This window comes from Ixodes scapularis, unplaced genomic scaffold (genome assembly GCF_016920785.2).
Source record: "Ixodes scapularis isolate PalLabHiFi unplaced genomic scaffold, ASM1692078v2 PGA_scaffold3__209_contigs__length_174095766, whole genome shotgun sequence".
In the NCBI taxonomy this organism is placed as follows: domain Eukaryota; kingdom Metazoa; phylum Arthropoda; class Arachnida; order Ixodida; family Ixodidae; genus Ixodes; species Ixodes scapularis.
In genome coordinates this window covers 157,491,158-157,519,152 of record NW_024609868.1, presented here as the reverse complement: position 1 = coordinate 157,519,152, position 27,995 = coordinate 157,491,158, and the positions used below count along the sequence as shown (strand labels likewise).

Below are 27,995 nucleotides of genomic sequence, written 5' to 3'. Positions count from 1 at the left end.
TCGTGTCCAGTTTTTAAATAAATATTTTACCTATGCCTACTCTTTTTCAGAACCTATAGAAGTGAGCGCAGAGTCTATGGGACGAAACAAAGTTTACGTTAATTGGCGTTCCGTGGGATCTGCAGATATTTTTCTGGTAAGTTTTAAGTGTTTTAGCAAGTCCAAACGCGCTCTAAGAGCGTTTGACCCGTATAGACGACGAACATCAAAGTTTGTAAATTGATATATTTCTGCTATGCAACTATTGACAAAAATAATGTTTAGAAAAACATTCAACAAAGACATTGGCTCGTCTAGGAAACATAACTTTATGTATAGATCCTGGTACTTTTCCGAAATGCTTCATTTAAACGGAGCAATAAAAAAGTGAAAGCCGTTTACAACTCCCTGTAACGCCGAATTAGAGCGCAGCTCTTGAGGAGGAGGAGGGAACGGTACTGACGGGGGGGTCACCGGGGGGGGGGGGGGGGTCACGTGACCTCGGGGAGGGGGGGGTCACGTTCTTCCAAGTAGTCGAGGGCGTTTTGGAGACTGAAGTGACGCACGAAAGTAGAAGGAAGAAATCAATTAAATCAGACCCCAAAAAAATATGAGCGTGAAGGAAATTAAAAAAAAAATTATGGAATTAAATAAGAGAGGTCTCTAGAAGCACAATCAACTTGGTGGTATGATCGGGGCCTGAAGTTCACGCACAGTTCCTGAGGAATGATGGATTCGAAGCCGACCCTTCTTCGCTTGTGTCGGAGCCACGGTTTCCAGGGTGAAATCCTTGAGCCTGGCAAGCTTGCGATGGGCCAACGGCAACCGGTCGTCCGTCAGGCTTGATGGTGTTGCCTTTCCTGGGGAGAGGCCAGGGTTTCTGAGCAGTGCGGCAAGGTATGGTGGTCAGAGATGAGATGCCGTTCCTGTTCGACGGTGTTGCCCTCCCTGGGACGGGGCCAGGATCTCTCAGGAGCGTAGCCTGAGCTGGCGGAAGCGCTGTCGGATGTCGCTCCGGCTCGACGGTGTTGCCTTTCCTGGGACGAGGCCAGGGTTTTTCAGGAGCGTAGCCTGGGCTGCCGGGAGCGTTGTCCGCTAGAGTCGTTCGCCTTTTCCCGCTCGAGACACACAAACCTCGTGCCCTCCACTTGTCTTCACCTCGCCCTTCTCCTTTTCTTCCTCTTCACCCCGTTGTCACTTCAAGAACGTGACAGGGGGTCACGTGACCTCGGGAAGGTGGGTCACGTGACATCGGGAAGGTGGGTCACGTGATCTCGGGGGGGGAGGGCACTTGACTTACGGGGGGGGGGGGGGGTCACGTGACCTTGGGGAGGGGGGTACCCGAGGAGGCACCGGAGGTACCCGAGGTCCTCCGGAAGGAACCCGAGGTGCTCTAGAGGTCCTCGGGGGCGGGAGTCGCCTCGGCGTCGGCGTCGGCGACGGCGACGCCGACGCCGACGCCGCTCAAGCCGGAAACTAGCGCCTAAGAGCTGCGCTCTAAGAACTGAAAGTCGTATACAACTTTCTATAACCACGAATTCGAGCGCAGCTCTTGAGGAGGAGGAGGGAAGGGTACTGAGGGGGGGGGTCATGTGACCATGGAGGGGTCACGTGACCTCGGGAAAAGGTGGGTCACTTGACCCCTTCTCCCCGAAGTCACGTGACCCCCCCTCTTCGAGGTTACTGAAGGTACCCGAGGTCCTCCTGAGGTCCTCCCGAAGGAACCCGAGGTCTTCCCGAGGTACTCCCGAAGAAACCCGAGGTCCTCCCGAAGGAACCCGAGGTCCTCCCGAAAGAAACAGAGGTCCTCCCGAGGTTATCGGGGGGGGGGGGGGGGGGGGGGGGCTCGCGGTTACACCGACGAAGACGGTGACGCCGACGCCGCTCAAGCCGGAAACGGCCGCCTAAGAGCTGCGCTCTAAAATAAAATGGTATTTCGTTAATTTATAGCGTAACATATTTATGTCTCCATATAAATAAAATTAAGTAAAAAAAATCATTGCACTTCCAAAGAAATTGAGGGTGTTTAGTCTGGCGCTAGAGCCTTGAAATACGTCTATCTGAAATAGGGGTCATAGCCAAGGCTAGCGAGTAAGCGATCGCACTTTTATGTATAAACTCCGAGACAAGGTAACAAAGGAATATAAAAAAAGGACAGAACACAATTGGAGACGTCATTATCTTGTTCCTTTTCTTCGGGGTTTATAAGTATACACATGTAAATATTTTTGCCACGTCAGTGAAACAATGTAATACGTGCAAACCGGTGCGATCCCTGGTTTGTCCCTATAATCAAAGACATTGAGTTAACTTTCGTGTTTTGCACAGGTTGCTCTCTGCAATGGATCTTGTCCACCCCTTTCACAAGATTTCTTCCCATCACTGCACGCCTCCTACCTTCTGACAAACGTTCACGGGCCGATGAAGGAGCAAGTGAGTAGATTTATTTGTATTATACTACAATATTTAACGCACTTTGACATACTTGAACAGCGTATGAATCAATGCAGATTGATTTATGATCATTCGTTGGTACGCCTACAGGGATATCCTGATGCGAATATTTCATGAGATAACTTTTGGCAATTCACTTAATCCTGTTAAAAATGTCTAGTATAACAAAAATAGTTAGTAAAATAACAGTTTTCTTGTCTCCCAACTTCTTTTTTTATTTCGAAACGGAGGATATAGTCACGAACTCAGGTTTGAGGTCTAAAGGGGCGAGTATTCTTCAACGTAACGCGCGCGCGCCCCCGAGGGTGGTACAGCGAAGGTACATTGGCGAAAATCCGTTACTCTGGAGTTCGGCGTCCTGGCGTAGCCGACGCGACTGGCGGCATTCGGCGCGCGTGGGCATCGTTGGCGTGGAGATGGGCTCGCGGCCATCTCACGCCGTCCGCTTCGAAGCCGTTGAATCACCATGCATTGCGCGCGGACTTGCCTGAAAACAACTGCATATGGAAAATGGTGGCGTGCTGGGTCTCTAAGTTGGACCCTATGCTAGACAACCGGCGACAATTCTGACCGCCGCCATTGTGAAGCGCCAACTTCAAGAGCGACGTTGGCCAATTTCGGCAGTATACAATCTGGCACAAACTCGTCGTGAGTCCAGCTTACGAACCCTGTACGGACACGAGCTGCGAAAAGCGCTGAAGCGATGTTGGTGGAGTCGGTCGGCGTGGTCGAGAAGCTGCTCGGAGTTACACGGCAGCATCCCTGAATAGATAGATAGATGGATGGATAGATAGATAGATAGATAGATAGATAGATAGATAGATAGACGGACGGACGGACGGACGGACGGACGGACAGATAGATAGATAAATAGATATATAAATAGATAGATAGGTAGATAGGTAGATAGATAGATAGATATATAGATAGATCGATAGATAGATATATAGATAGATAGATAGATAGATAGATAGATAGATAGATATATAGATAGATAGACAGATAGATAGATAGATAGATAGATAGATAGATAGATAGATAGATAGATAGATAGATTGATAGATAGATAGATAGATAGATAGATAGATAGATAGATAGATAGATAGATAGATAGATAGATAGATAGATGGACGGACGGACGGACGGACGGACGGACGGATAGATAGACAGACGGACAGATAGATAGACAGACGGACAGATAGATAGACAGATAGATAGACAGACAGATAGATAGACAGACAGATAGATAGACAGACAGATGGATAGACCGATAGATAGATAGACAGACAGATAGATAGACTGAGAGATAGATAGATATATAGACAGATAGATAGATAGACAGATAGACAGACAGATAGATAGATAGATAGATAGATAGACAGATAGATAGACAGACAGACAGGCAGACAGATGGCGTTTATTTGCGTGCCTGCAAACAGCCAAGTAGCCTGAGCAGCAGAGCACTGTCATGTACACAGATGCATAAAAGTATGGGACAAAAACACAATCAGACGAAAATGTCTTTTTCACCAAGAAAGGCATCGTGAGTCTGTTGCAGACGTGTCATTGGGCAAGTCGCCCGCACATCAGGATAAAACGTATAAATGAGAGGACGCATCGTGACTACAGAGACTAAGTAAGAAAGAATTACGAATCGGCAGCCGTGTGGCATCGACACAGGTGAGCTGTTCGGACCGACTGCGCTTGAGGCGCAGGCGATGCAGAAACCGTGGCATCGTTCCCAAAACACTACACATATATTAAGAACACTTTAATAAACAAAATCCATGTACAGATGACGGCCATTATGGAAAAATAGGCTGACGACCCGACTATACGTGATTGAATAAAAACAAACATTAGGAAACCTCCGAAGTACAAAATCGTCGATGCAGCCAGAGAGCTGTTGTGCTCATGCAGACTAAGTGGCTATGGTTCAAGTGGATTTAGCAAAAGCTTTTGATCGCGTCTCTTACACTTTTATACTCGACATCCTCTGCCACAGAAACGTAGGACCAACATTGTTTTTAATGGAATAAAGATATGCTACCGCTATTGTACCACTAGGCTTATAGTGAATGGATCCCTGGCAGGTCCAATTCGTCTAGGGTCATCTGTCGAACAGGGATGCTCCTTGTCGCCCTTTTTGTTTGAACTGCACTTAGAGCCCCTATGTCTAAGCGTATTAAACAGCCCTACTGCAGAAGGATACCGTTTCTACTCCACAGAGGCAAAAGCGTTGGCATATGCGGATGACATTGTGTTTTTTTGTAAAGACAAACGAAGCGTAGACAATGTGTTTGCTTTAGCTCAAAACGTTCTGTTCTACGACTGGGGCGTTCATCAACAAGGCAAAGTGTACTTGCTTCTGGTGCGGACAGTGGGCCACAACACCTTCAAATTACGCTGGCATTTCATGGAGCAACATAGCCTTCAGTACTTAGGAGCTCCCCTTAACTGTGTTAGGAACAATGGATATTATTGGACAGAAAGGGTGGAAAAGATGAAAACTCAAGCGGCAATAATGAAAGTACATCAGCGGTTTATTTTTGGACGGGCACAAGCCTGTAATAATTTTTAGCAGCGAAACTCTGGTACGCACTTCAGGTGATTTGCTATACTAAAGGCCACATCCAGAAGGTTTACAAAGTGTTCGCCACTTTTGTATGGGGTTCCACTTGGAAACTAATGAGACGAGATCGTATTTTTCGTTCCGTTAAGCAAAGCGGTCTCAGACTTTACACGTCTTTTTAAAACAACTTATATCAGATTTCCTGTTCTTTAGAACTGTGCTTCATGACTTCCTTCGAACGTACATGCAGGCAAAGCTTTCAAGTACGTTGCCCTATTGGTAGTGACAGCACTGCCTGTGGGCACATCTCGTCCCAGGGGATACCTCGGAGAGGGAGTGAGCTCCATAGAGTTCCTTGAAGAGCGTTTTTTCTTTGAATTCGTATTTAAAGTGTCGCGGAAAGCTTTATATGTTAATCTCATCGATGCATTATTTCCTGTGCCCCTGTACCACAGTATGTCCAGTAATGGCCCGGGACAAGACGTCCTGAAACGTGTGTGTAAGCTACATGTCTCACCGACAGCGAAGTCATTCTTTTATAAACTCCACATTTCAACGTTGCGGGTAAAGCCTTGGCTTCGTGAAAAAGGCGTGTTTTTCCCTTGGTCACTTAACTGCTGTCTGTGCAATCAACCTGAAACAATATAAAAATGCTTTATTTTTTCGCATCGACGCCTATTTGTTATGCGATGTCCTACAAAGGACATCGGAGAAAGATCTCAATATCTTTGTATATGCCATACGTTTTTTGCCTTTAGACCAGAATGATACTTTTTCTTATGAACTGTTCACATTGATGGGTCTGCATAACCTTTGAAAAACAAGGATTATTGATAAAAAAATGCTCATCCTACACGGTTTACAAAGTCCAATTTCATACAAACTCTGTCACATACACGTAATGTGTATGATCGCCTTAAGAAACGCCCAGAATGGTATACCCTTCTTGACAAGTGTGTTCGTCTTCCTGACTTTTAGAGATGTGACCCTCTTTCTTCGTATTTCCCTGGGACCATCAGCAGACAGTTGAATGTAAATAAGAGATAACTATGTCAGAATGTATGTCTTGAGTGTTCCTACTGTCCTATTTCCATGTGATAAATAGAAAAAAAGAGTCTCAGTGCCCTAGTGGATGGCACGCGTAGCTCGCAACCGAGGGTCGTGGGTTCGGATCCCACCTGCGACTAAACTTCTGCGGATTGTTCTTTATGGCAAAGTAATTACTGTTTAAAGTGAGAACATGAAACATGCGGCGACCTGTAAAGGCGCGTTACTTTTTATATTTGAATCTTTTTTCAATCCACGCCTGACGTCGCATTTCACGTGAGCGTTGTGAATTTGTTGAAAGTCCCGCGCGAGGACATGTGGCCGTGATATTATGACCCTGTCGACCAACCAAGATTTTCCTGTCCACCACCGACGCAGACGCCAGCTTTTCTAAGACTCGAGCTCTTTCAGGCTATCGCTTTAAAATATATTACACTCTAACATTTGGTGGATGTCCCCAAATATCGTAACGTTAAACTTTCTATAAAAGTAGTGTCGCTCTGCTAAAGTACGGAGATAAGTTCCGAGTGCGCGTAGGCTGTCAAAATTTGATGAACCGAATTTTACTTCTCTCCGGCGCCTATTCATCTCCTGCTGGCAGCGCGTTACGGGCATGTCGGACGGACTGGTTGAAACGCGTTGACCTCACCAAGTGGCGAAGCTCGCAACCACGCCAACCTCACCGTAGCCTTGCCTCTGAAGTGAAGCATGATCTCAGGAACGGACTTCTGATACTTACCTTAAACCTGTCCCCAACAGCTAGGTTTGCTCTTTGAAATCATTATAAATTATTAGAATCATATTTTGAAAAAAAAATATTTGTCTCGATTCCCTTGTTTATGTTAAAACAATAAATGACTAAAACAGACTTCCTGAACATATTATTAGTTTAATTAACTTGTCTACGCTTGAATATGCGCTTCGACACTTTATTCAGATTTAAACATAAAAAGCTTCCACGTTCTCTTCTACGAGACATGCATATGTCCAGCGATGTATTCCTTTCGTTGTAATGTTTTTTTTTATGCTATTGATGTTTTTATGTTTTCAATTGGGACGCACGAGGACATGTTTAAAAAAAATGTTTCTACATTATTTTGTATGTGCTTCTTTCATCTTCAAACTGCGCCACATCAGACTTAGCTTCAGTACGTGCTTACATTTATGTTAACAAAGATATAACTAGCATGTATGCTATATCTAGTATATCACCCTGTAATGGCCCACAGACGACATTACCTAAAAAAAATATACACAATTTTTTTTTTGTTATTCTTATTGTCTTTATGCATAATTTACAATAAGGTTATTGTGGCACAGTGAGAGTTCTCTCTTTTTTCTTGTATATTCGGTAGAAATTTTCACACACACATATCAAGAGACACGAATCGACAAAATGGTGGTTTCGCAAGTGGGCTTTCCTGCAAAGATTTTAGGCCTACATTGCTAAGGGCAGCGACGTTGTAATTGTTTGGGAGGCGAAGGAGCGTCGGGAGCTGGTGGTGAAAGGGGAAGGGGGAGGGAGCGTGTTATTTGGTCGTTCCAAAAATACACAAAAAATTAAAAAAAAATAAAAAAAAACATTGTACCGACCTTTCGCTGTTACAAGACCGCTGGCTACGCGTGCTTTATTTGTAAAAAAAACAACACATAATATGTTTTAGGAGTCGTTTTATTACTAGAAAATCCTCATGAACGAGTTTCATGAGCGGTCGACATGAGCGAGCGACACGATGGTAGCGTTTACAGACTTTAAGGTATATATCAAATATGAGCCCCAGTGGGGCTCGAACAATATATCCTCTTCATAAAAGAGCATGTCATATCTGCTCAATATTTTATTCAGCGAACATTTTTATTTTTAATCTGTGCTGCTGAAGTAAACAGCAGAATCAGGAGACATCAGTGGCTTTTTCGCCATCATCATACACACTTGTTTGAATAAAACACTATTTTATTCCTTGACTGAAATTAACAGTATTCCTTAAAAATAAAACTCAGAGTTCAAGCCGAAAAAGACATGCTGATTTTGTTTTATTTGGGCATAATATGATCATACATAACGAACGTATTCGTCAAAATGGCTACGAATTCTACTAAAACCTGGATCAAATGGCGATTCTCATCCGCACGGTATTGCAGAAACATTTGCTTAATTTTTGTAATTGTTGTGCCTCTGCGGCCTTAACTAACGACAGGAGCAGTTTCGTAACTGGGGATGCTCACGATCGCGCGGACGAGGTTCAGGTAACTTAGCTTATCTTTGCGCCTGGCAGCACACTTGTACAGCTGACCGATATTCTCTGTTATGACAAAACATCTCAGACACAAAATGTTTGATATGAAACTAATGCAAAGCACCGGAGAAAGAAAACTGTCATCGTTAGTGCAGGTGCACCGGCCACTGTTAACCGTCGGAGTCCGTACATCTAGGAAACGGGAACTAAACCAAGAACATCTGCTAAACAAAATCCTCCGTTCAGTCGACAATGCCGGCACGACATGACATAATCCGAGCAACCGTGTTTCTCCGGAAGTGGCGCGCCCTATAAGTTGCTGAAGATGCGAATAGTTAAAGGATTTTAATATAAATACTTAAATACAAAACTCTTAAACAATTACAAATGGCTTCTAGTTTCCAGCATTGTCGTTTTGCATATTGTGTGCTACTCAAACATTTGATTAGCATTAAATACGCAAACTTAATTGAATGTCATGTTCATGAGCAATCATATTTATTCAGTGCACACTGGTGCTTAAACCATTAGTGGATAGTCGATGAAATACTAATTTAATTTGTCCCTTACTGAAACATTGCTGAACATTCTATTATGTTCCACTATATATATATATATATATATATATATATATATATATATATATATATATATATATATATATATATATAAGTAATGAAGTCAAACTTCAAGCATTGTTGGTTTTCTAAAACATTAAGTGAGTTGATGTTTCTGCTCCAGACAGGCCTGTTTCGGGACGAAGCGTCGACTCACAACGACGCGACTGCGACTTTATTACATTACACTCTTCGGCATCCTACACTATAGTTTATGTCATAAAACACACTAAAAAGCTTCCAAGTACGTTTATTTTTTTTATACTCTGTTAGTAGTTTTCCGAACTAGTCTTTTCCTTATATGTATATATACATGGTGTATATTTTAGCTTTACAGGTTTGTTTTAAAAAGGTTTTTGAAAGCTATAATTTTGCAATTTGTGCAGGTGAGATATACTGCCAAATGGACATAGAGTAGGAGGCTAATCGTAGTGATCAGTTAGCTACTTAAGTAAAGTTTGTTAAGTAACATTTTAATGAAAATATACATATGGTTCCCATTAGAAACTTTCTGATCCTTATCGAAAACCAATAAATCAGTCATTTTCAGAAAGACTTTTAGCGCGGGAAAAGCGTGGTTGTGCACAAAAGTTACCACTCGTGGAGCAGGTACAACGCGAGCGGTTGTGGTAAGGCGCGCGCGCTATTTTTCCGTCTCTTATCTAGCCCCAGCCTTGTACCTGCTCCACGAGTGGCAATTTTAACGCACTGCTGCGCTTCTCACGCGCTTAAAGTATTTCTGAAAATTACCGATTTAGGGGTTTTGGACGATGTTCAGCAGATTTCGGACTGGAACCATAAGAGTATTTTTATTAATTAAAAAGTTAATTAACAAATTTTACTTAATTAGCCGACTGATTGTTATGATTATCCCCATATACTATGTCCCTCTCGCCGTATAGCTCATCTGAACAAACCGCATAAGTATAGCTTTCACAGAATTGTTTTAAACAACTCTGTAATGCTTAATAAAAACACCCTGTATAACGAGATGTGTGAATGTGTGTATGCAGAAGGTCCTGTAATGGCCTAGAAAATATTCGTTGTATAAGCTATAAATATAAATTCTTATACCATGCCAGCTGGGGTGGCTTGTGGAGAAGGTATGAAATAAAGATTTCAGACAAAACGTAACACTTTAAAAATGTGATTTGGGTTATTTTGAAAACAATGTAGTGAACCAGTTCATGTTCTGTGCACTCTTATTTTTGTTGCAGATAAATCGTATGTCTAAAAGACTCCACATGGACTACGTCCTTGTAAAAGTTGAAAGAGGCAGTGAGGAGTCATCTCTGCACAACATCCTTATGGAATTGCCAGAGACCATAAGGAATGCCACAGTTAGCGTTGCCTGTTGTCGCATTGACAAATGCAGTCAATCTGTGTCTACAATGGTGAAAACGAAAAAAGAGGGTGAGTCAGTTTTGAAACTTTTGTTACTTTCGTTTTTTTCTTTTTAAAACTACTAACGACAAAACAATTGCGCATCTACAACCCAGTCTCAGCGTCTAATGCGCATCTACAACCCAGTCTCAGCGTCTGGGATAAGCAATAACTTTATTTTTCTTTACGATTTTCTCTCTGGGGCTCTTCAAAAGGCCTCGCCAGTTAGGCAGCCTACCTTTGAAATTACGCTCATAAGAGGCTTGGGAGAGTTTGGCGTATTTAAGGCCTGGCTTCGCATCTTCTCGAATGAAAATGATGGTCAAGTTTGTGCGGGCATGTGCCATATGTAGCACAGCGGCGAGCCAGGATCGCACACCGGGTCGCGCGACGGCAGGTGCGGCGAATGCGGGGCTGCCCACGCGATTAAAGATCATTTATAAACCTTGAAGGCAGTCCCCTGTCATTTAACCGCACTGGGACATTTCAGCCCTGACCAATTGGCGACCCGGACGTGATGTACGAGCCTGGCTCGCCACTTTACCCACATATGGCCTACTCCGCCACAAACTTGATCATCATTTTTTTCATCATTACTCCAGTGAACTTCCGTGAAGGCGCTGAAACTGAAATAGAAATGGCATAATCTAAGGGCGGCAATTGATTCTCTTCCTGTTTCGAGTTAGTGAGTTTCTTATAGAGGTCAAATATAAAACAAAAATTGTATTTGCCATTCTGTTCTTGTGAGCCGTGGTTATTTGCAGGGGGTGGCAAAGGCAAGAATCTTATTATTGCACCAAATCTAATTTTATTACATCATTGATAAATAAGAGTACAAAATAAAACAAATCACAACGCAAGAAACGTGAGGATAATACGATAGAAGCCCGGTGTTTTAAGCTGCCAACGGCTGCGGTCAGGAGGCATTTTCCTGTCACCAAGAATGTAACAAAAGGCCTTGGGTTATCTTCAAAACAAATATCATCACTTTACCTATAAGATGCGCGACTTCTCTTTGACACAGAACACGGTGGACCAATCACCGTGAATTAAAGAGCTATGGCAGAAAACGAACTGACTGAGAGTAGGTTGTGCGTAGTAACACTCAGCTATTGTGACTGACGGCTGAATTGAAAAGCCTGAGGCGTGATTTTTCTTGCTACCTTTTGTCGCTTCGTGAGTCGTTCTTCAGCATTCTCCTCCTACAATTTTGGAAGCTTAATGGGTGCGGAGCAAGAATACTACGCAATAGATACGCCACAACATGCGTTTAGTAAGATGTAATTGAATATAGACCTTTCCAGCGGCAGTTTCGAGCGTAGCGATTTACAGCGCGCGTCCCCGGTTCTGAGAGTTAGTCAACGTTGCGCAACGACGCCTCGCTGTACGTTTTTTTTTTTTTTTTTTTGTCAGTGGGCTGTGGCAGCCTGCGAAGGCACAAATCCGGACGCTGGTGATAACCGAATCGCTGTTTTTTTTTGTTTTTTTTATGGAGAATATAATTTTCCGACGCTTTTAGAAGGCAATGTAATATTTTTGGGAACAGAAAGACACATGAGAGCTATTTTTGGTGAGTTTTTTACGCGACAGAAAAAAATTAAATGGATCTCCAATGTCTCTTTCATTTTATGTAGATTTTTGACGACATCATTCACTCAGCCATGTAATTTTCCAAAGGTCTTTAATGTTGAACTTATAAGACTCCACACAATACCCGAAACGCATGGGTACTCACTGATTAAAGCATTAAACTGAACAGCTCTCGGAGATAGAACAACATAATGTATATGTGCCGCGCGTTCTCGTGTTATGCAAACAGGGTTTATTTGAGAAAGATCTCAAATAACACAGCATACTCAATCTACAGTGTGCCTCGGTGGCTCCGAGGCGAGAGCGCCGGCCTACGGATCCCCAGCTGGCGGGTTCAAATCCCCACCGAGGTGCCCGCAATCTGACGGAGGCTTATTGCGGAGAAGGCGCCGTGTAACCGAGCTTTCGGTTGCACGTCAAAAGATCCCCAGTTGGTCGAAATTAATCCTCAGTCCTCCGCTGGGGCGTGCCAGATGCCCGTCGTAGGTCTGGCGCGTAAAACCACCAAATTTTAATCTACGGTGTATAGTCCAGTCACTTCACAACAATCGGAAGAAATCCTGACTTGTCCTTAAACACGTTTTCAAAAAAGTTTTTTTTTTTTTTTTTAGCAGCATTGAATCAAAGTAACGGACGAGTCTGTTTTGTCCCCTTCGCCGCCCCGAATAAGCTATTTTTCGCGAAGACGGTAAAGGCTTTGCAAAGATTACCTCAGCGGAGATAAGCCTCAAAGAACGTCGAGCGGTCCACGCCGCGGGCCATTATATGTTCGCTTTTTTTTCCTTCATTTCCATGGAAGGCGGAGCAGGTGACGAACCCTGGTATTCCCTGGTCCTCAAAGAGGAAGATAACACAAACAGAGGAAATATCTTGAAAAGGCCAGTAAAGTAAAGACATTAAAGAAAAGCCGGCGAACTCCGAATACTACGCAATTGGATCGTTGCGCTGGTTGGGTTTCCACATCCTATGCGCTTGGCAGAAACTTCTGGCTAGTCACAAAATGACAGCGGCCGGATAACTCTTTTTGAAAAGGTATTTAGGGTGTTTCTACGCCAGATAATATAATAATGGCCCGGGAAATTCATTTTTTATACATGTGCTAAAGCTATATGGGAAACTCATGTTCCAGGGAAAAGCGTTGTACAAAATACTCAACAAAAACATTAAAGGCCAGATACTAAATACCCATTTGAAAATGCATCTACACTGTTAGCAAAAATAACACGCCCAGACGTGTAAACCGTTGTCCCATAGCGGACACGTCGAAACGTGTTCGTTTTACACGAGGCCATCTGTGTTTTTCGTCTACACATGAGGTGCTGTGTAAACTTAACACGCTACACCGTGTCTGCCTTCTGCAAAAACGTTTCGAGCGTGTTCCTTATGAAACTTGGCGGCCAGCGGCCGAGAACAGGCGGGAGACGAGCCCAGCGAGCCGCGAGCCTTTCAGCCGAATTGAAAGCACACAGGGCGCGTTAGTTCTCGTTCGATGTCTTTTATACACAGTAAAGTCTCCAAGCGGCGGACGTAGCTACTTGCAAAGGTACGTACGTGCGTTGTCGGCGGCGTCGGTAGCTTCAACAAACCGCTAAACAAAAAAAAGCAACAAAAAAAAAAACGAATGCCGAACTTACATGGATAAATAACTTGAGCAAACTATTTAGAATCGGGCGGTAACTTGCGCCACCTATCGACATTTCTAGCAGCTTGTTTTTAAAAAAAAAGACGAATCTGTTAACACTGCGAATGACCACGACTACACAGCAACCCTACATACAACGCAGGCAACACAGCACACAACTACACAGCACCAACATGTACACAAGCACAACAACCGACACTACGCCCGACACTTCCTACTCGATATCTATTTCTCCCCGCGGCGCATATAAGCTTGACATGTGCGGGTGAGCTCTTTGGTCGCTGACCATTACAGATTTATAGAAGAATACACAAAACACGGCGCAATGGACAGCCGTGTGTTAGAACTGTTGGCATTTAAAAAGTATGGAGGCAAAATCTATAATGTTAGTCCGTTGCAATAAATAACGATGTTAACAATAAATCTTAAACCGGTCATGAAAAAGTTCAAGTTTTTGTTATTTTTTTGCTTGATCAGTGTCATGAGCAGTCAGACTAGCTTGAATCAGATAGGAAAACAAATTATTGGGATTTTGTCATTACGTATACAATAATAAATGAAAATGATCCTTGCGCAAAGCATTTTTTACATATTTTTGTGAAGGACATCCGGACATCCGCCCAACACTTCACGACTTCACTTCCGCTAGTTGCAGCAGTTGCAGTACGGGAGCAGACGCCTTCACTTTTGGGGCGTCTTGATGCAGTTTGTTGTCGTATGTCGTGTCGGTGTCGAGAAGAGCGGTGGGGCTTGGGAGTTTGTGACCGGTGTTATTCGTGAACACTGGTGTGGGGCGCTGATGCGTCTTTTTTTTATACTGCCACCACCCCGAACTTTGAAGATACACGGGCCCGTAGCAGTGCATTATGCTGAATCGCGAGCTCCTTTTCTGTTGACGTCGCTTTCCTGGTACCACTCGTGGATACTGCAAGCGTTTAAACAGTGTGCACCATCTCGCCTACATCCCCGGTGACGTACTCGACCTGTTGAAACTTATTGCTCCCGTCATTTTAGAGTACGCAAGGCAGTTATCTCGTTGGTCTGGTTTCGGTTATAAAAGCAAGGCAAAACGCTCGTAGTTCCCGCCCTCAGTACACGTTGGACATCTTCCACACTTTGACACCGGATAACTGAATGAACGAGGATTTACATTCACTTCCGAGGTTACTCTCGCCGCTTCCTCACCGTTGAGCAGCAGGATGAGCTGGCGATCAGCTGCGGATGAAAGGCTTGAGCATCAACAGCCCAAGCGCACTCGGTGCCGATGCGGGCGACGCGGGTTTCTGTCAACCGGGAGGCCAGCACAAACCGTGACCATTCCAGCTCTTCGTCATGACACGGTGTTACAGAGAGCAGGGTAAAATACAGCTACACGGATCACCGAAGCAAACGACTGCTATCTTAAATCTTGGCTTGTGATTGCGCCTTTGTAGTAGATCATCTTATTTGTTTTGCTGGAGAGACGCAAACGACGGGCATAACAAAATCGCTTGCATATTCCGCATATCTCACAAAAGCATTTACCCTGTCACCTTGCGAAAAGCGCGAAACACGGAGTCCGCACCGTCCTAAGCTTCCCGTTTTTCACTGCTTTAGAGCAGTTTGTACCTGCTAGTAGATATGCCTACTGAAACTGAAACAGTGCTGTGCCAGAGAGAAAGAGACAAAGTTGAGAAAGCTTGCTCGCTCTCCAATTTCTCAACTCTCAAGTGATTGTACCATAATAAATGCACCAACGCGTCTTCCAAAATAAAGAAAGAGCACTACGTTCACAACATAAAAAAATGGACTCAGAAAGGTCTATACTCAGTATAGACCTTTCCAGCGGCAGTTTCGAGCGTAGCGATTTACAGCGCGCGTCCCCGGTTCTGAGAGTTAGTCAACGTTGCGCAACGACGCCTCGCTGTACGTTTTTTTTTTTTTTTTTTGTCAGTGGGCTGTGGCAGCCTGCGAAGGCACAAATCCGGACGCTGGTGATAACCGAATCGCTGTTTTTTTTTGTTTTTTTTATGGAGAATATAATTTTCCGACGCTTTTAGAAGGCAATGTAATATTTTTGGGAACAGAAAGACACATGAGAGCTATTTTTGGTGAGTTTTTTACGCGACAGAAAAAAATTAAATGGATCTCCAATGTCTCTTTCATTTTATGTAGATTTTTGACGACATCATTCACTCAGCCATGTAATTTTCCAAAGGTCTTTAATGTTGAACTTATAAGACTCCACACAATACCCGAAACGCATGGGTACTCACTGATTAAAGCATTAAACTGAACAGCTCTCGGAGATAGAACAACATAATGTATATGTGCCGCGCGTTCTCGTGTTATGCAAACAGGGTTTATTTGAGAAAGATCTCAAATAACACAGCATACTCAATCTACAGTGTGCCTCGGTGGCTCCGAGGCGAGAGCGCCGGCCTACGGATCCCCAGCTGGCGGGTTCAAATCCCCACCGAGGTGCCCGCAATCTGACGGAGGCTTATTGCGGAGAAGGCGCCGTGTAACCGAGCTTTCGGTTGCACGTCAAAAGATCCCCAGTTGGTCGAAATTAATCCTCAGTCCTCCGCTGGGGCGTGCCAGATGCCCGTCGTAGGTCTGGCGCGTAAAACCACCAAATTTTAATCTACGGTGTATAGTCCAGTCACTTCACAACAATCGGAAGAAATCCTGACTTGTCCTTAAACACGTTTTCAAAAAAGTTTTTTTTTTTTTTTTTAGCAGCATTGAATCAAAGTAACGGACGAGTCTGTTTTGTCCCCTTCGCCGCCCCGAATAAGCTATTTTTCGCGAAGACGGTAAAGGCTTTGCAAAGATTACCTCAGCGGAGATAAGCCTCAAAGAACGTCGAGCGGTCCACGCCGCGGGCCATTATATGTTCGCTTTTTTTTCCTTCATTTCCATGGAAGGCGGAGCAGGTGACGAACCCTGGTATTCCCTGGTCCTCAAAGAGGAAGATAACACAAACAGAGGAAATATCTTGAAAAGGCCAGTAAAGTAAAGACATTAAAGAAAAGCCGGCGAACTCCGAATACTACGCAATTGGATCGTTGCGCTGGTTGGGTTTCCACATCCTATGCGCTTGGCAGAAACTTCTGGCTAGTCACAAAATGACAGCGGCCGGATAACTCTTTTTGAAAAGGTATTTAGGGTGTTTCTACGCCAGATAATATAATAATGGCCCGGGAAATTCATTTTTTATACATGTGCTAAAGCTATATGGGAAACTCATGTTCCAGGGAAAAGCGTTGTACAAAATACTCAACAAAAACATTAAAGGCCAGATACTAAATACCCATTTGAAAATGCATCTACACTGTTAGCAAAAATAACACGCCCAGACGTGTAAACCGTTGTCCCATAGCGGACACGTCGAAACGTGTTCGTTTTACACGAGGCCATCTGTGTTTTTCGTCTACACATGAGGTGCTGTGTAAACTTAACACGCTACACCGTGTCTGCCTTCTGCAAAAACGTTTCGAGCGTGTTCCTTATGAAACTTGGCGGCCAGCGGCCGAGAACAGGCGGGAGACGAGCCCAGCGAGCCGCGAGCCTTTCAGCCGAATTGAAAGCACACAGGGCGCGTTAGTTCTCGTTCGATGTCTTTTATACACAGTAAAGTCTCCAAGCGGCGGACGTAGCTACTTGCAAAGGTACGTACGTGCGTTGTCGGCGGCGTCGGTAGCTTCAACAAACCGCTAAACAAAAAAAAGCAACAAAAAAAAAAACGAATGCCGAACTTACATGGATAAATAACTTGAGCAAACTATTTAGAATCGGGCGGTAACTTGCGCCACCTATCGACATTTCTAGCAGCTTGTTTTTAAAAAAAAAGACGAATCTGTTAACACTGCGAATGACCACGACTACACAGCAACCCTACATACAACGCAGGCAACACAGCACACAACTACACAGCACCAACATGTACACAAGCACAACAACCGACACTACGCCCGACACTTCCTACTCGATATCTATTTCTCCCCGCGGCGCATATAAGCTTGACATGTGCGGGTGAGCTCTTTGGTCGCTGACCATTACAGATTTATAGAAGAATACACAAAACACGGCGCAATGGACAGCCGTGTGTTAGAACTGTTGGCATTTAAAAAGTATGGAGGCAAAATCTATAATGTTAGTCCGTTGCAATAAATAACGATGTTAACAATAAATCTTAAACCGGTCATGAAAAAGTTCAAGTTTTTGTTATTTTTTTGCTTGATCAGTGTCATGAGCAGTCAGACTAGCTTGAATCAGATAGGAAAACAAATTATTGGGATTTTGTCATTACGTATACAATAATAAATGAAAATGATCCTTGCGCAAAGCATTTTTTACATATTTTTGTGAAGGACATCCGGACATCCGCCCAACACTTCACGACTTCACTTCCGCTAGTTGCAGCAGTTGCAGTACGGGAGCAGACGCCTTCACTTTTGGGGCGTCTTGATGCAGTTTGTTGTCGTATGTCGTGTCGGTGTCGAGAAGAGCGGTGGGGCTTGGGAGTTTGTGACCGGTGTTATTCGTGAACACTGGTGTGGGGCGCTGATGCGTCTTTTTTTTATACTGCCACCACCCCGAACTTTGAAGATACACGGGCCCGTAGCAGTGCATTATGCTGAATCGCGAGCTCCTTTTCTGTTGACGTCGCTTTCCTGGTACCACTCGTGGATACTGCAAGCGTTTAAACAGTGTGCACCATCTCGCCTACATCCCCGGTGACGTACTCGACCTGTTGAAACTTATTGCTCCCGTCATTTTAGAGTACGCAAGGCAGTTATCTCGTTGGTCTGGTTTCGGTTATAAAAGCAAGGCAAAACGCTCGTAGTTCCCGCCCTCAGTACACGTTGGACATCTTCCACACTTTGACACCGGATAACTGAATGAACGAGGATTTACATTCACTTCCGAGGTTACTCTCGCCGCTTCCTCACCGTTGAGCAGCAGGATGAGCTGGCGATCAGCTGCGGATGAAAGGCTTGAGCATCAACAGCCCAAGCGCACTCGGTGCCGATGCGGGCGACGCGGGTTTCTGTCAACCGGGAGGCCAGCACAAACCGTGACCATTCCAGCTCTTCGTCATGACACGGTGTTACAGAGAGCAGGGTAAAATACAGCTACACGGATCACCGAAGCAAACGACTGCTATCTTAAATCTTGGCTTGTGATTGCGCCTTTGTAGTAGATCATCTTATTTGTTTTGCTGGAGAGACGCAAACGACGGGCATAACAAAATCGCTTGCATATTCCGCATATCTCACAAAAGCATTTACCCTGTCACCTTGCGAAAAGCGCGAAACACGGAGTCCGCACCGTCCTAAGCTTCCCGTTTTTCACTGCTTTAGAGCAGTTTGTACCTGCTAGTAGATATGCCTACTGAAACTGAAACAGTGCTGTGCCAGAGAGAAAGAGACAAAGTTGAGAAAGCTTGCTCGCTCTCCAATTTCTCAACTCTCAAGTGATTGTACCATAATAAATGCACCAACGCGTCTTCCAAAATAAAGAAAGAGCACTACGTTCACAACATAAAAAAATGGACTCAGTACATGCATCTGTGGGCAGGTAGGAAACCTTGCCCTAATTTATTCACGCCGCATGATTGGCGCAACGAACTCGTTGCAGGACCGGATCATCTACTCGAGCGGTGTGCGTCGCTATGCAAACGCAGTCAAACACGAAGCAAAAAAAACGGAAGACTTAAGACAACAATCCGGAGTCCATTATTCAATTAAAACAACGTAATTTTGTTGAAAACGCCCGCTGCTTCTTACTCACGGTATGTGTCGGGATAGTTCCACAGTTTGAAACGGAACGAAGGAAGATTTACTTTTAAAAACGCTCGCTGCGTCCTCCCGGACCAGCTGGACCGGATCAGCTGACGACGACGGGACTGTACCCGTTGAACCTCCACCACGCAACAAACAATTTGCGCTCCGTGTGAAAAGCGTGGTTCAGACCCGGAATACAAAGCACCGCACCACACACGACGAATGTTTCAGCTCTTTTTCGCATCGCCGGGTTGCACCAAACAGAACGAGATCGCCGAAGTCAACGCCGCGCTGTCGTGAACCTTGGCTTGTGGTTGCTAACTCGTGGACCCTGTGACTGCCTTCGCTTTCAAAGCACACGCGACGATTACGAATGCTACTCTCCGTCTTCCAGGAACATCACAGGGGCACTTCTCCTATCACGTCTTCACTATGTGCTCGCAAACTCCGAAGCTCTATGCGAAGCTTCTCGCGTCGCGCCAAACCGAAACAGTAGCGGCGCCATGCGTACTTGCCAGATTTTCTGCGGTCAAACAAAAACAACGAAAGCCAACCGGCGCTTGCTTCCAGCGTACATCGGCGTTGCGCTTGCGCCGTGGCCAGATCGCTTGCAGTTGAAGGTTGAAGCAAAAAAAGTGGAAGCCGTTTACAAATCCCTGTAACGCCGAATTGGAGCGCAGCTCTTGAGAAGGAGGAGTGAAGGGTACTGAGGGGAGGGTAGACCCCTCCCCCTTCTCCTCCTCCTCCCCTCATTCTTTAATATGCTCCGGGGGGGGTGTCACGTGACTTCGGGGAAGGGGTCACGTGACCTCGGGGAGGCGTGACCTGGGGGTGACCTCAAGGCCACGTGACCCCAAAGGTGACCCCCACGTGACCCTGGAGGGGTCACGTGACCTCGGGGGGTCACGTGACCTCAGAGGGGTCACGTGACCTGGGGGTCACGAGGGTCACGTGACCTTGAGATGACCTTGGAAGGGGTCACGTGACCTCGGGGGTCACGTGACCTTGGGGAGGCGACCACGTGACCTCGGGGGTCACGTGACCTCAGAGGGGTCACGTGACTTGGGGGTCACGTGACCTTCAAGGGGTCACGTGGGGTCATCTTGGGGTCACGTGACCTTGAGATGACCTTGGAAGGGGTCACGTGACCTCGAGGGGTCACGTGACCTTCAGGGGGTCACGTGGGGTCACGTGACCTTGAGATGACCTTGGGGGTCACGTGACCTTGGGATGACCTTGGTTACGCCGACGCCGACGGCGACGCCGACGGCGACGGCGACGGCGACGCCGACGGCGACGCCGCTCAAGCCGGGAACGGGCCCCTAAGAGCTGCGCTCTAAAACGAAACCAACTGCAATGTCACGTGTTCACATCGAGGACACGCTTTTTATATCCATTTTAACTGTTTGGAACGAATAATTAGACCCATAACTTTATTTGTGGTGTCTAAGAAACTGTTATCAGGACCCCTAAACTAAATACAAACATGGCCGACATGAGGGAAGCCGCATTGCCATCGACCAGAAGATGGCGGCGAGCACGGTAAGCGCGGGTTTCGCCAACGTCCTGCGACATGGCGCAATTGCTTTTGGTGCATATCTGTCTCCGAGACATGTTTCTTTCCGCGGCATTTGTCTCGACGGTCCTTTCTAAGTGTGTCCCCAAGTATTCCGGTGCTTCGATAGCCGGCAATGCCGCGGTCGTCGCCGGGGGCGATGAGTGTTATCGAGGTCGGCTACACGGTGATGCGTGTATGACCGAACCAAAACACGTTTTTTACAACCTCGCATGATTTCTGAACGAATTATCCGTTACTCATCGTGTAAATTTATGGTAATTTGTGTAAATAGCGTGTTTTTCACCCCAAATATTCGCCAAATACACGGGACTTGCTAACAGTGTAGAGTAGTATTCAGGTTGCTTCTAGACAAACTATCTTGAGTAGAGTACAAATACTTTGAAAAGTTAATTTATTTACATTCGAAGATACTTGGCAAGTGGGTTGCCATCTGGTAATGAAATAATAAAAAAAAGTCAGAAGGGGGTGCTCTACTTGTGATAACTTCGCTGAAAATCACATTCTGCTGTGAAATTTATGATTTTCAAGAAGCGACTTACCTGCTGCAAACGATGTTATCTTTGAAATAATGAGGGATATGCAATATAGTGGGTACCGAATGATTTTAGGAACAAGGGGGACTCACGAATTGTAGACATGACATCTGGCGTGCTCGAGTTTGGCGGTAGGCTCGGCTCATGAGTCATTCCGCGATAAGTTCGTAATATGCCATGTCGCGATTCGCCGGACTTGCCACATAGTCCAGCATGGCATATCCCTAACATCCGAACCAGAAGTTAGACAGACATGATGATGAGTATGCGAGTGAATGGTAAGCGTGCACGCACAGGAGAAACATCGGCCAGAGGACAGCGGCACCTCTCGGGGATCAACAAGCAAGAGAGAGTATTTTGTCTCTCCAGCCAAGGGCGAGGAAACACGCCTGTGTGAGCGCGTGGTATTCTACGTTTCCTTTTCCTCTTTCTGTTACCTTTGACGCGCTCCAAGATAGCGTGCCTATACTCCGCGACAACTCTTCTTGGCAATGCAGTGGAAGGTACGTCCCGCGTCCCCTCTCCCATTTTGAGTGTACGAAGGCTCTCCTCCTCTCCCCGAAAATGGGGGAGGAGGAAAGCCTGCGTACACTGAAATTGGGAGAGGGGACGCGGGACGTACCTTCCACTGCATTGCCAAGAAAAGTTGTCGCGGAGTATAGTGACAGTTGAGATAGAAGCCGCCCTCGTGCCCGGCCCGGACGGCACGTGCGTTCCAGTCTGGTGCCTGTCTCATGCCTGTTGAGCCTTCAGCCAGTCGAGCCAGCCACCACTGACTCGCTCTTAGGCCTTCTACTTAACGTTTGTTTTTAATGTAAATATAATTTCTCAATTCTTTCCAAGACTAGGCCCTCAAATCTCATATATGGCGCAGTCGACCTTGAACCGTGAAAGCCTACCAGAGCCCGACCGCCAGCCTTGCCTCAATTCGCCTGGTTCCGCCTATGCCCCGTCATGAACACCTGCAACCGTTCTCGACAAGAAACCCGAAAGCTCTGGAACGACCTACTACCACCCCTCGCGTTTTCGCAAAGCGTTAAGAACGCGCTTCGTTTCTGCTATTTCTGGTGAGCTGAACGTTTCGTAGCCCTTTGGTAAGCCTCGCCCGACAAAGCCATGCCCGGCATTGTCTGGAATGAACTAGGCGCAAGAACTATGTCGTGTCTAAGCGTCAAGCGTATTAAAGAAGAGCTCGCTGCACGTGAGCTAGACACTTCCGGCACAAAGAAGACCTCATCCGGCAACTCCCCGCGGACATCGAGGCGCGCCGCGAATCTTCGCCTAGCCTGGACCAAGCGTCGGCCTCTGCAGCTGGTTCTTTGGCACTAGACCCCATCACGCTACAAAACCTTGCTGTTTTGATGCAGCAGCTGCCTCGTCCTTCCACGACAGTTATAACATTACCAGACCTGCCCGCGACCCTCCCACATTTTGAGGGCTCGCCAGAGCAAAACGTCAAAGAATGGCTTGAGGACGTTCAACGCGTTTAGCAACTTGCATTATGGAATGACGCCACCACCCGGCTTATCGCAGCAAGCAAGTTGAAAGGAAGAGCACGAAACTGGCACCTCGCGTTCGGAAGCCAATACGACACGTGGCCAGCTTGTAGAGACGCCCTCAAGAGACCTTTATCACAGAATGGACACTGATGCACTGGCGGGAACGGGTCATGGACGTGACTCAAGGGATTAGCGAATCCCTTCATCAGTACGCCTTCTCAAATTAAGGATCATCCAACGCTGCCCGGTAACCCTGAGCGATCCGCAAAAGATCGACTACCTACTCCAAGGCACGCGGGACCAACATATCGTCGCAGCATTGTCAGCCAACAGGCCAACAACCGTCCAAGCCTTTCTTGTGACATGCCCGAGCCTGGATAGGTCCGCCCAATACGCCAAGGGAAGCCATTCGAATACTCCAGCCCAACCCAATCACCAACATCATTCATCTAGGTCGGCTGGATTCGACCGTCCTACCCACCCTACGCAGCGCTCTGGCTTGACGCCACCGTCACCCCCAGACTCACGTCAACGCATCGCCGACCTGTCCACCAACTTCCAAGGGGCCAAATACCAAACCATCCCGTCGCAATATGGAGCCCCAGCGTTTCCCAGTGACCAAGAGTTTTCCCAAGCGGTCTGCTATAAATGCAAACACCTCGGACACCTCGCTTCGAAGTGTACAACATACCCCGATGAGTTAGCACAGGCATCATCGTCGGCAGTTAAAGTCATGCCTGCAAAGCCATTTTTACCAGCTCTTCACAGAATGCCAGCGACCCTTGAAGACTCTCAGCTGCAGTGCTCATTCTTTCAGCAACCCTCACTAGAATCGGAGACTATGATGCTTTCCCAGTCTCAGGTTCCAAGCTGACTCTCATAGCAAAGTCGCTTGTTCCAGCACGCATGCTACATCCCTGGACTGAGCCTCCACTGGAAGTTGTAGAAGGTACCACAGTACTCTCAGTGGGTACAGCTTTACTTAAGATCACCATTGGCCCAATCGCGGCAGTCGTCGAGGCCGCGGTTCTGGAACACAACATCCTCCCCTTGATCACTGGTGAAGATAAGTATGGAGCCTCACAGGCGCGTCTGATCTTTAAGCCTCCGCAGCCCGTCCGGCTCCAGCATACGGCCACAGGTCTGTCTATCATAGAAGAACAAAAATTAGCACCACGGATGTCCAATGCCGTAGTCCTCACCCAATCGAGCCTGATTTCACAAGCGCAGACCATGTCACAGGACTGCTTTCAGAGAGAGGCCTTGCCTTCGCCGGAGCAGCCAACCTGGCAAGCCTTCGCCCAGGAGACTCCATGTTTGCCTTTAAGTAGCCCCCAGTGCCGAGCCGCCAGCCCAGATAGCCGGTACAGTGGCTATAGTCATTCATATTGATCTTCCGCCAGCCGTCCTTGAAGATCAGTTGTCTTTCAGTCAATATATTGTCATTGCCGATATTTTGACACCACAGAATGGAGTTTTCGCTCGTCACGAAGATGACTTAGGCCATTTCACAGGCATGCAACATCGCATTGACCTGCTACCAAACGCCTTGCCCCACAGCCGTAGCCCGTACCACTACGCTTCCGAGGAGAGACAGTTCGTGAAAAACACGAAAAAAGATCTGGCTCATGGGCTTTTCCAGTGGTCGTAGTGTCTCCCGGACACAAGAAACGTTTCTTTGTTAACTACGCACCACTGAATTAACGCACGATCGCAATGGTGCATCCCCTGTCCCTTAGGAATGCTATCATCCATGATATCGCTGGATGCGCGTACTTCTCTACCACGGACTTGAAAAGTGCATACTGGCAAGTCAGCCTCCACCCCCAGGACTATGAACAGACAGCTTTCATCGTTGTGTTGTTGGATCGTTGTGTTGCTGGAGTTGGATGAGTTGGACTGTACGTTTGCCCCGGCCGTTCTTATTCTTGTTGTAACTGACATTGGCTTAGCGCAAACTAAGGGGTTCGTTTCTTTACTTTTTTCTTTTGTGTACTTTTGAACCCCTTGCATTTCCGCTTCAACCATTTACCTTTATTTGATGTTAGCTGTGAGCGAGCGACTATGCACTTCTAATGTTGGACCTTGTTTTGCATATTTTTGATGTCAGCTATACCCTTGTGCTTCTAGTGGCTAACGTTTGCGTATTTTTTTTTTAATACTAGCAGATAGCCATTGCCTGCTGCGTTCTTTTCGTTTTGTTTTGTTGTAAGCCGGTTCTTTTTTTTTTCTTTTGCTCCAAACCAAGAGACTTGGTCTTTTAAGGCTACGGTAGGATGCGAGCACGTGGCATCCACCGTCTCCTTTTCTCTTTTTCATTACCTTTGACGCGCTCCAAGAAAGCGTGCCTAGTGACAGTTGAGAAGGAAGCCGCCGTCGCGCAAGGCCCGGACGGCACGTGCGTTCCAGTCTGTTGCCTGTCTCGTGCCTGTCGAGCCTTCAGGCAGTCAAGCCAGCCACCACGAAAGCCTGGTTCAGAGAGTTGCGTTTGATAGGGTGCCTTCATGTGCGCTTTGCTTATGGTGGAGACATCTGGCCATTTTGTCTCACACTTTTATTTTTATTTTTTGTTCAGAAGCGCGTGAATGAACGTGTCCCTGCACGCCCTCGTGGCGCTGACTGTGCTACGGCGACATTTTGTTTTCGCCGATTTCTTTGTATTTTACCCGTGAGCGCGTGCTGTCGGCATCGGGTACTACAAAGGGTGGCATCACGCTAAAGAGAAGGACATTAAGGCACCCTAGCGTTTGACTGCCTTCGACTGCGTTGCCGCAGCGAGAAACCAGGGCATCCCTGCTGCTTGTATCGCGTGCCAAGATGATTCCTTGAATTGGATCCCACGCTTCACACGAAGCTTAGATGTGCCGGTGACTCGCTTTCGGTTCTCGACACAACGCAGTCAAACGCACTCAAACGCAAGTGTCTGAACCGACCTTAACTCGCTCTTAGCCCTTCTACTTAAAGGGGTCATGAAACGATTTTCCTACTTCTTCCTCCTTAGCTTTAATACTCAACTCAAATGCAAATTGTGAAATCACGTCGTCGTGACATTCTTCGGCGCCGGTGCGATGACTCCTAGCTTCCACACCATAGAACTTGTCGTTCCCCAGTGACGATAAGTTTCGTCAGGGCACTCATTGGCCACGAAAGCGAATCCGAATATTCGTCGACGGATTGATTGTTGACGAGCCCATACGTCCGAGTGACGCAGTTCTCGTGTCCAATGCGTGAGCTGGGCTCGGCTGACGCCAGGCTGGTACCGCTGACGCGTTTTAGGAACCGCGGATGCATCATAGTGAAAAGGCGGAGAGCTTTCGAAGGAAAGAAGGTACAAAATAGTCCGCTATGTTTTCAAATGTTCGTACCGAAAAGCTGGCTTTTAATATTCTACCCTCTTTCTTTTGGCCAACTAAACGATATGCGATAAGTAAAGTCCCAATTTAAAATCATTCATCCCAACCCAAAATTCGTTTCATGGCCCCTTTAACGTTTGTCTTTAATGTAAATATACTTTCTCAATTCCTTTCCAAGACTAGGCGCTCATATCTTACACCTGCACCTTCAGACTGTCAAGAAATATGCTAGGAAGGTAAAAAGGTAAACACAAGAAACAGAAGAAGGTGTCCACGAAACCGCTTTCAATTATTGCTCTCCCTGCCGGAAAAGTGGGTTGGAGGATTCTGAGAGTGCAGTTCGGCAGTCGCGCGCTAGCGGTGCATACACTAACCGTCTGTTATTGCAGTTTTCCATGGCCATACAAGCAACCCATCACTTCAAGAATCACATCGTCATCATCCGACCCTGATAGCACCTCGAGACGCAATCAGGGCGACACCAGCGGCGGATTTCTTCGTAAAAGGAAGCCAGTCTACCGGCCTGGTCTTCAGTTCGGCAGTGGCGCGCAAGCAGTGCATACACTAACCGTCTGTTATTGCAGTTTTCCATGGCCATACAAGCAACCCATCACTTCAAGAATCACATCGTCATCATCCGACCCTGATAGCACCTCGAGACGCAATCAGGGCGACACCAGCGGCGGATTTCTTCGTAAAAGGAAGCCAGTCTACCGGCCTGGTCTTCAGTTCGGCAGTGGCGCAAAGCAGTGCATACACTAACCGTCTGTTATTGCAGTTTTCCATGGCCATACAAGCAACCCATCACTTCAAGAATCACATCGTCATCATCCGACCCTGACAGCACCTCGAGACGCAATCAGGGCGACACCAGCGGCGGATTTCTTCGTAAAAGGAAGCCAGTCTACCGGCCTGGTCTTCAGTTCGGCAGTGGCGCGCAAGAGGTGCATACACTAAGCGTCTGTAATTGCAGTTTTCCATGGCCATACAAGCAACCCATCACTTCAAGAATCACATCGTCATCATCCGACCCTGATAGCACCTCGAGACGCAATCAGGGCGACACCAGCGGCGGATTTCTTCGTAAAAGGAAGCCAGTCTACCGGCCTGGTCTTCAGTTCGGCAGTGGCGCGCAAGGGGTGCATACACTAACCGTCTGTAATTGCAGTTTTCCATGGCCATACAAGCAACCCATCACTTCAAGAATCACATCGTCATCATCCGACCCTGATAGCACCTCGAGACGCAATCAGGGCGACACCAGCGGCGGATTTCTTCGTAAAAGGAAGCCAGTCTACCGGCCTGGTCTTCAGTTCGGCAGTGGCGCGCAAGCAGTGCATACACTAACCGTCTGTTATTGCAGTTTTCCATGGCCATACAAGCAACCCATCACTTCAAGAATCACATCGTCATCATCCGACCCTGATAGCACCTCGAGACGCAATCAGGGCGACACCAGCGGCGGATTTCTTCGTAAAAGGAAGCCAGTCTACCGGCCTGGTCTTCAGTTCGGCAGTGGCGCGCAAGGGGTGCATACACTAACCGTCTGTAATTGCAGTTTTCCATGGCCATACAAGCAACCCATCACTTCAAGAATCACATCGTCATCATCCGACCCTGATAGCACCTCGAGACGCAATCAGTGCGACACCAGCGGCGGATTTCTTCGTAAAAGGAAGCCAGTCTACCGGCCTGGTCTTCAGTTCGGCAGTGGCGCGCAAGCAGTGCATACACTAACC

General features: G+C 46.5%; 1 protein-coding gene across 1 annotated transcript in view; it reads left to right on the top strand.

The window, feature by feature from the left end:
• LOC115324003 overlaps positions 1–27,995 on the top strand; it is a 135,873-nt gene that overhangs the window by 32,965 nt on the left and 74,913 nt on the right. Inside the window, exons 8-10 of the mRNA XM_042292938.1 lie at positions 51–136; positions 2,308–2,412; positions 10,124–10,319. Of these exons, the coding sequence (XP_042148872.1) occupies positions 51–136; positions 2,308–2,412; positions 10,124–10,319 (387 nt within the window). The remainder of the gene's footprint in view (positions 1–50; positions 137–2,307; positions 2,413–10,123; positions 10,320–27,995) is intronic.